The sequence below is a fragment of the Barbatula barbatula genome, assembly GCF_947034865.1.
Source record: "Barbatula barbatula genome assembly, chromosome: 12".
In the NCBI taxonomy this organism is placed as follows: domain Eukaryota; kingdom Metazoa; phylum Chordata; class Actinopteri; order Cypriniformes; family Nemacheilidae; genus Barbatula; species Barbatula barbatula.
This window is the reverse complement of record NC_136775.1, coordinates 14,455,197-14,464,362: the sequence shown is the minus strand read 5'-3', so window position 1 is coordinate 14,464,362 and position 9,166 is coordinate 14,455,197. Positions and strand designations below refer to the sequence as shown.

Below are 9,166 nucleotides of genomic sequence, written 5' to 3'. Positions count from 1 at the left end.
AGACTTTTGCTCAGATTTTGCAGAGATTTTCAGTCTGGATTTGTAGCAGAAAGTCTGTGCCAGTCTGCAGATTTGATCAGTAAGCGTGTTTCTATCTGCAACTTTCAAAAAGTCTGCAAGTGTATGATTCTAGTTTAAAGATTTTAAAAGTCTTGTAGTGTGTTCCAGCAATAAAGCATATTTGTTAAAACTGCTTACATTTTATAATTACTCTAAAGCCTAAAGTGCTGGTTTAAAATAATCCCTGTCCGGGAAACCGCCCCTAAAAGTGCCAAGGCTACATAGATATATATTTAAAAAAAAGATATTATAAAACTATTTTATCGTTCAGGTGTTCAAAACAAACATGTAACTGGTCGGAGAGCATTAATGGTTGGACATTACAAGCTTGGTTCACATGCTATGATATCCCGGTTTTAATCTTCTCTTAGGTCAATAGGGGAGCACCAGTCTTTTAGGGGGTTTATTAAAAAGGATAAAGAGTCTCTCCAGACACATGCAGCTAATGCCTTTCCTCTGGGAATGCTCAAGGTTCGTGTGCCCTGGTGGTACACGAATCTCCACTAGTACCCTCTGCCTACACACAAACACTAACATGCACTGCCTCGTGGACTTAAATTTGACATTAATATTGTTTTTTGTTCAGAATAATAATCATACTCTATATCACAATGGCTTTAGTTTCAATTCACTGTTGACATTTAAGCATAACTCCCAGCTCCTGCATGTCAATTATTTAAGATTTCACACACAAGAAACATCCTTCTGTGCCTTATTGATACACCATCCTAAATAAACCATCTTTACAGACTAGTTTTAGGTGTCAGATTTACTGGTTCTTTATTCTCACAGGCATCTCATATTCACTTTCAGCAAATTATATTTTGCATCCACCAAAAATATTTGGCAATTGACACAAATACCACGAGCACCAGGAACCTGAGCGAAGCAGGAATATGTCGCAACTCGCCGTCCAAATAGATCAAAAAGGCATCTATTGCCTTCCGAGTGAAGCACTTAAATCTGTCATATCTCAAGTGAGGAACACTTAAAACAACTAAAGCGAGATAAGCAGCCGCTGCTGAGCGTTACTTCCTCTCGACCCCTGGGAGGAGGTATCCGTCAACAGATGCCCTCGGGTGGAGGATAACAAATTTGTTCTTTTATACAGCTTGCATTACACCGCAGGGGAACCATAGGAAGGCCGCATGTGGCCGGATGTCGCATTCTGTCCAGTTCAAACGGCATTCCCATGGTTTCCCAGTCACCATAAACCCGCTGTGGGAAATGATAACCGTGCATAGGGACAAATGTCGTATCTTATTGATTTGCAAACAGTGACTGAGTGTAATGTTTCCCCTCCCAAGTCCAGAAACGCACGAAATGATTTATCTAAAAAACATTATATACAGAAGTCCCTGTCCAGGTCGTTACTTTAAGATTAGAGAACGCATCTTAAATCGAGAAACGTTCATCCAAATGACTAAACTTCACAGGCACCGTTTTGATATTTCGTTTAGACGCAAGTATTATATGACTAAACAAGATAAAATGTGTACCTACAACACGAAGATATTGAAAAACGAAATGTTTGAATACCCATTTCCAAAACGAGGGCAGAATGAATTACCCCACCGTTGTGTTCGTCTGCAGGTTAGTGCGCTTCAACGGTCCAGGCCCCTAGAGGGCATTACAGGCGCACTCACGTTAAAGTCAGCAGGGACCGTTTTATTGCGACACGTCAACTTGTGAGCGTCACAAAACTGTGTTTGTTTGCAAAACTGTTAAAGTGTGTGTCAGTAATAATAAAGTAACAATAACGTACGTTCATTTGCGCACAGAATCAGTCAAAATGTATTTTCAAGAACACACTTTTCTAGACTATGTGATAGTCTGTGACCACGAAATGTTGTGAAAGCTATTGCAAAGCTGTTAAAAACTCTAATAGCTAATAAAATCTGTTCTTTAAAATGTCAAAACGACAGAGCGTTTCGTTTAGGTACTTTGTCCATACACAAGTTGGTGATGTTGACAAGTCCTCACTGGACCGAATGACCCAAGTGGCGTAGCTTTGGGGGCGTGCGCGTTGTGTTGGACGGAAACCATGGCAACGCGACGCCGTTCCGCCCCTTTCTACACTTTCCCTGAAATAATTAAATCTGTTTATCGCGTGCACGAAACTAACCTGTAAACACGTGGTATCTCGTTCAACATGCTTTAAAGAACGCCATCAGAGTTTGGGACTGTTTGCCTCTGTTTCACAAGGACAATATGTCGGAAGAGCAAGACGAAGAGGCGTTTTCCGAGGACCACAGGGTGCAGTATGTTGGCGAGAGGCTGTGCCGGATGCTGCAAGTCCAAGCTGATACGTGGGAAAAGTTTGTCAACCTTGAAAAAAATAAATCACTTTTCACGATGCTTTTCGAAACACGTGTTAGACTGTTGTTTTTCAGCTCGACAGCGACCAATGAGATCACAGTTTCTACCGAGGTAAGTCAGTAGGCCTTATGTGTTTGTTTACATGTCTGTGTCTGAGATGAATATATTGAATACAAGTGCTCATGACAACTATCACCCGTGTTTGCACTTTAGGTCTGTCACCTTTCTAAACACAAGGAGGTTTACATTCTCAAGAAGGAAAATGTTCCCATCGTCCCAGAAAACTGTAGAAGCTGTTTACTCTTTGGAACTCTCTCGCCCCCTTTTCTGACCCAGCTGTCGGACACAATAGAGAAGGTAAAGAAGTTTTGTAGACTGAATGCATGCTATTTGATCTGATGAGGTGAATTATAATGTAAGGGATAATCCACAGCTAGCTGTGCATTATAGGGTTTTAATGCACGACGGGAAGGCCAATGCCTCTGCGAAGTGCATTAACATCCTTTAATGCACAGCTAGCTGTGGATTATCCTGCTTATACCATAGGTATTTGCCAAGTTAAAGCTGTTATCAATGTTTACATTATCATTTTTGTTGTAAATGACAGTTATTTTGTTAGTTTGTTTCCAACATTGACTGGAACTACCTGTGCATTCAATGCTTTTAATGCACACCTTCAAGCCAATCAGAATGGAGCGTTCAAACAGACTCTGGTATAAAGACAGATAATGTTAGCATTCTCACTGTCACGCTAAAGTTTTATTTTTCACTTTTAACCCATGCTTAGATGTAAAAAAAACTTGAATGTATATATTTGATGGTCGTTTTACCACAACATTTGACAATACTTGTCAAATTTTTCCTTTTTTTGTATCAAGGTCTGTTTGCCGGTTCTGTCCAACAAGAAAAATCACCAGATGTGGCCAAAAACAATATCGCAGGATGTGCTGAAACACAATGAGAATTTGCAAAGCAAGATGTCTGTTGTAAAAGGGCAGTTGTGTGGGATAACCATTCTTCCAATCCCAGCCATCGATGACTGGATAGAACGCTGTGAAGTGGAAACTTTCACACTGTATGACATGCTTGCCTTACACTGTATGACATGCTTGCCTTGCTTTAATGTTTTGTTCTTTGTGTAAAATGTTAATGTTTGATCAGTTTAGTAATGATACGCTTTTTGGTAACTTTTTTGTAATGTGACTTTACAACATCTCACACACATTATTTTTTACTACAACAAGTGTTCTCATTTTCTCAAGACAAGACAGTCACAGTAGAGCTGGGATATATGCAATAGAGTCCATGGTCATCAGCTGGACGCATATGATTCATAAAGTCTTGAGAGCAGATTCTGCTGAATTGCTTGAGAAGGGAAAGACCCCCGGACCTAAAGCTGAACTTGACTTCTGGAGGGCCAGAAAAACAAACATACAAAGCATTAATGAACAGGTTTGTCCTTCAATTATTGTTTAACTTTTATATTGTATGAGCAAGCATAAATAATAACTGTGTTTATATATATATATATATATATATATTGCAATAAAATAAAGTAAATAATTTAATTTTGCAGTGTAATATTGCACTAAATAATTGTAAATCTTAGCTCCAGAATCCTGGTATTCAGAAGATGATGAGAATTCTGGAAATAATAGAAAGCAGCTATTTTCCATCATTCAAAGCTTTATCTGATGATGTTTTTAGAGGTATGTCTAATTACATTTTCTAGATTAATACAAATGTTGTTCTTCTACAGTAAGTCAATATTTTAAAAACAGAATTATTTTCCCCATGTAGCACAATGTATGTGTCAATAGCAATTAAGTGTATTTGTCCCATAGCTTTGCAGGAGGCCAAAGCTATAGACCTTCACCTTCAACCCCTCAGATCACTGCTGTCTCAACTAGAAGAGAATGAGTTCTCATCTCTCCATGCGCTCATCTCACAAGTCTTTCATGTGATACTGCTCATATGGACCCATTGCTCATTTTATCGTTCTCCTGCTCGTATTGTTGTGCTGCTGCAGGAGCTACTCAACCAGCTCATTCAGCAGGTAACACGCATGTGATGTTGCTTCCAATAAAAGGTTCCTGCAGTAGTTTAGTGTGTCGAGTTCAACACGAATCAATGAACCAAAGGTCATCCAGTTTACAGCTAATCAAGGTTAATTGTTCACAAAATCTATTTTAAAGTAACAGCAACTATCATTCACTGTCAGTTCTTTATATATTGGTCATTTTGAGAATGTATATCATCAGAATTGAGATTAAAATGTTTCTATTCGTCACATCTTTGCTCCAAATAGGCATCTTCATATCTTAGTGGAGAGGAACTGCTGAGAACAGAGACTGAAGATATCTTGGAGAAGTTGCAGACTGTAGTGAACATTTTTCAGTTTTGCAGGGAAACATTTAGGACTTACAGAGCAAAAGTGGCTGCTTTGTCCAGTTCTTGTGTGACACACAAGTGCTGGGATTTCCCTTTGCCTCTTGTTTTTACCAGATTTGATGTCTTCTTAGCTCGGGTTTCACAGATGAAGGTAAACTCACAGTATCATAATTCACTTCAATCTGTTCTAGTTTGTTTTGGGTATATAGAAAGAAATGTTAAACGTTTCTGTACTTTACTTTAACATACAGTATCTTTCAACATCATTCTCCTATTGAGCCAATATCTTCTGCAACAGCTCTATACATACTGTATATGCATATACAGACTACACAATTCAGCAAATTTTTGAAACGGATGATGTAATGCTTTCTGCTTCCAGGATTTTTTCTCTACTGTGCTGGAGTTCCAAAGGTTGGAGAAGCTGCTGTTTGGAGGACTCAGAGGAAGAGTTTACACTGAGCAGGTCTCTCTGCTTCACTCCGAGTTCCTCCAGCTCTGCAAAGTAATAAGAGATCGTGAATACAATCCTCTAGATTTGACTTCACAGGTATGATTTGGAATCATTTTGATCATAAAGTCTGTGCGTGAACTATAAACAGACCTCTTACTATATACCCTGATACATCACATAGAAACATTTTGAAGTTTTGACAGTATGTTGTCGTGTATGTGCAGACGATAACGCTTGATGATACCACTTGACTCTATAGTTCTCTGTAATATTTATTAGTATTATGGTGACTGTTTTGAAGACAACAGCAGGTTATCTTGCAAAGATATGGTCTATACAGCATAATACTTAAAGAGGGCAGAAGGCAACCTTTATTTTTCTTGCGTCAAAATTATTACCATCTATGATTGTCAACTGTATATATATTTTATTGTTAACACTTAAATATATTGTTAATACATGAGTTTATATTATAGGTTTGAGGTCATTAGCAGACTATTAAATAATGTTAATTCTGTTATATATAATGTTAGGTAATGATCTAATTAAAGTTGTCATGAACTGCTGGCACGCTTTTCATCTGGATAAGCTACAATGAGTATTTTAAAGTATTTGTTTACCCCAAAATAAAAATGATCTCACAATTTATTTACCCTCATATACCTTGTGTTTGCTTTGACTTTGTTTCCCTTCCGAAGACTTTCATTACCCACTTTAGTGTTTTGAATCTTTTGATGGGTGTATGCTTTTTAGAGCTTTAAAGGGATACCCAAAAGTGAAAATTCTGTCATGAATAACTCATCCTCTAGTTGTTCCAAACATGTTTACATTTCTTTATTTGGTTGAACACAAAGAGAGATATTTTGGACTAATGTTAGCAACCAACAGTTCTGAAGCGACGATGACTGCCATGGTAGGAAAAATTTAATTGTAGTCAAAAGTTTCCCAGAACCGTTCGTTTTCCTACAGTCCTCAAATTATCTTCTTTTGTGTCCAACAGAACCAAAAAATTACTAAAAATGTTTTCCTACTATGGCAGTCAATGGTGCTTCAGAACTGTTGGTTGCTAACATTATAAAAAAATCTCTTTATACATGTCTGGAACAACTAAAGGCTGAGTAATTCATGACAGAATCTTTTACCCTTTAACAGTTTGAGACAAATATTTTTTTGAAAAATCATATTTGTGTTCAGCTGAAGATAGCAAGTCATTAAATTAGTTGAGATTTTTCTAATTGGGGAGAATTAATGCTTTATCAGATAAATAGTACTGTATAGTTAATCCATTTAGACTTGTAACATCTTGTTGGAAGGATTTTGACAAAGACTACAAAAGTTTTCAAGAGAACGTGGCTGATTTCGATCGACGGCTGTCCCGTATTCTGCACTTGGCCTTTCAAGACTGTTCAGGCTTGGAATCAATTTTTAAAGTAAGATATTCAAATGAAATTGATTCAGTAGTTACCAATGGTTAAAAGTGACCTTAATCAGTTTTATCTGCATCTGTTTGAAGATGGTAGTATTGCTCAAACCCCTCTTGGACAGAGAGATCATAAAGGAAAACTTTACACCTAATTTCTCCAAAGTGATTCAGCTGTTTGAGGAGGAGCTGGACAGATGCAAACACCTGCTGGATTCACATCTTGAGCAGGTACAGTAGCTGTTTTACAGCGTGTTGTTGTTCCAATGCACAACTGACCTTGTATCGTTTAATTTCAGAAAAAGAACAACAAAATGAACCTAAGCAAGAACATGCCTGAAATGACAGCGACTCTGAAATGGGCAAAAAGGCTTAGAGAGAGAGTTCAGACCCCCTGGAAGAATTTCAAATTAGTTCTCAATATGTAAGTGGTTTTAAGTTTGTGTTTTTAATGGTACAAATCAATAGGTTTGACTAGTAGGAGGGTTATACATACATCTCTCACAGGCTCATGAAGGGACCAGAGACGAAGGTGGTCTATCATAAGTACATGGAGATGTCTACACGTTTAGATGAATATGAGAAGCAGGTCTATTTCAGCTGGTGTAGAGATATTGACCAGGTCTCCATGATAAACCTGGATCGACCCTTGATCAAAAGAGATCCAAGTACTGACCTGCTGTCAGTAAACATCAGTCAAGAGGTGAAGAACATAAGTAAAATGTATTAACAAAATGATGTGTCTCGGCACACTACATTCTTTTCGTTCGGTGTCATGTGAATGATGTTGATTTTTTTACCCTAGCTGATTGCTGTACTGAAGGATGTGAAGGAACTTATAATCCTTAATCAGACGAACATACCTTCTACTGCTATGAAGGTGTATGAAAATAAAGAGATCTTCTTTAATGTAAGTGAATTACTTATTTGTCTGCATGTTATCATAGATCTTGTTTGCCTTTTTCATTGGGAGTGTTTTGCTTGATCTCCATCAGAACCTTGGGAGCCTGGATTTGCTAGTGCAGTGGTACAACAAGGTGAAACAAACGGCCCTTGAGGCTGAGGCTCCTCTCCTGAAGAAAGAGCTGGAAACGATTGACCAGCAGCTCCATCGAGCAGAAACTGAACTCACATGGCAAGACCCGAGATGCTGGGACTACATCTGCATCCTGAAGGACACCATCTATCAGCTTGAGAGAAGACTTCAGAAAACTAAAGACAACGCTGAGGTCATGAAAGGTCTGATGAACGGATGGAGCAAACAACCAATGTTCTGCAGGAAGGACAGCAAGAAAGATACACTACTGCAACTTGAAGATAGAGAGGCAAGAGTAGCAAAAAGTTACCAGCACCTCAGAAAGGATGGAGCAACAATCCATAAGCTGTTACAGGTAAGGGAGTGCCATTTTTTATTAAACCCTATTATCTCATTTTTTTCGTAACTTTGCCGTTTACCTGTTTTATTCCCAGGAGAACATGGTCCTCTTTCGAGTGGATTGTTCTTCGGACATATGGAAAGCTTATCTGGAGTATGTGGATGATATGATAATAGAGGGTTTTTTCCGTGGTATCGCTGCTTCTCTGGAGTTTTTTGTTGATAATATGGGGGTGGCTGTGAGGCAAGCTCCGCTGTTTGAGGCTCAAATGCTGCTGATGGGATCTGAGATTACATTCAGACCATCTCTGGATCGAGATGTTGGAGATGGACTTTATGAATTGGTGGAGGGATTACTGGGAGATGTGTTTAAGATGTCTGCTCAGGTGAAGAGGGTGGCAGCTCACCTGGAGATGGAGGACTACCAGGTACTCACAGTTAAAAATAATATAATACATTTAATAAATAGGATAATCTAATAAATTGTCCAGTTTTTTTGCATATAGTTAAAGAATACACAAACAATGGGGAAAGTGATGACATTTGTGCTTAAACAACTAGAAGAAAATAACAGACAATTGAGTCCAACAGACAACATTGACCACAATACAAATCTTACAAATTTAACAATTTTAAAAGTATTTAAACTTTTTAAGTTTAAAGTTATAAAGTTATAGTTCGCTAGAATGAAATAATTTGTGTTGTTTTTCTTTTAAACATTCTCAGCTCATACTTGGATAACCCTGGTTTAATATTATTGCATTAGTTAGCACTTGAGTTTTGTAAAATAATTGTTTTTATGTCCATTCAGGCCGATGTCGAGAACATGATGGACCTCTTAGATCTCCGACAGGAAATTATGTTGAAAGTTGACAATGTCTTGAAGAAAGCCTTAAAATACCAGGAAGCGTATAACCGTTACGCTCCCCTGTGGCTTGATGACAGTGTTGAGTTTCTCAAGCAATTTCTTCTCTACGGTCATGCACTAACAGCTCAGGAGGTGGAAACATGTGGAGAAGATGCGTTTCCAGAAACTCCTCCTACCACGGAGCAGTTCAAAGAGCAGGTGAAACTTCACAGCTTTTAAAGCTTCTCCATACATATCAGTCATTGAAACATCACTATTCATTTTCCGTTCAAAAGATAA

At 38.2% G+C, this 9,166-nt stretch overlaps 1 protein-coding gene across 1 annotated transcript in view; it reads left to right on the top strand.

Annotated features, from left to right (window-relative positions):
- Window positions 1-2,271: 2,271 nt before the first annotated feature.
- LOC306901340 (dynein axonemal heavy chain 11) overlaps window positions 2,272-9,166 on the top strand; it is a gene marked incomplete at its 5' end in the record, with an annotated part of 55,815 nt that continues 48,920 nt past the window's right edge. Inside the window, 16 exons of the mRNA XM_079469019.1 lie at window positions 2,272-2,490; window positions 2,593-2,736; window positions 3,258-3,454; window positions 3,642-3,831; window positions 3,989-4,088; window positions 4,224-4,435; window positions 4,688-4,921; window positions 5,153-5,320; window positions 6,538-6,654; window positions 6,738-6,875; window positions 6,944-7,068; window positions 7,152-7,347; window positions 7,450-7,554; window positions 7,640-8,035; window positions 8,115-8,447; window positions 8,831-9,085. Coding sequence (XP_079325145.1) covers window positions 2,272-2,490; window positions 2,593-2,736; window positions 3,258-3,454; window positions 3,642-3,831; window positions 3,989-4,088; window positions 4,224-4,435; window positions 4,688-4,921; window positions 5,153-5,320; window positions 6,538-6,654; window positions 6,738-6,875; window positions 6,944-7,068; window positions 7,152-7,347; window positions 7,450-7,554; window positions 7,640-8,035; window positions 8,115-8,447; window positions 8,831-9,085 — 3,129 coding nt within the window. The remainder of the gene's footprint in view (window positions 2,491-2,592; window positions 2,737-3,257; window positions 3,455-3,641; window positions 3,832-3,988; window positions 4,089-4,223; window positions 4,436-4,687; window positions 4,922-5,152; window positions 5,321-6,537; window positions 6,655-6,737; window positions 6,876-6,943; window positions 7,069-7,151; window positions 7,348-7,449; window positions 7,555-7,639; window positions 8,036-8,114; window positions 8,448-8,830; window positions 9,086-9,166) is intronic.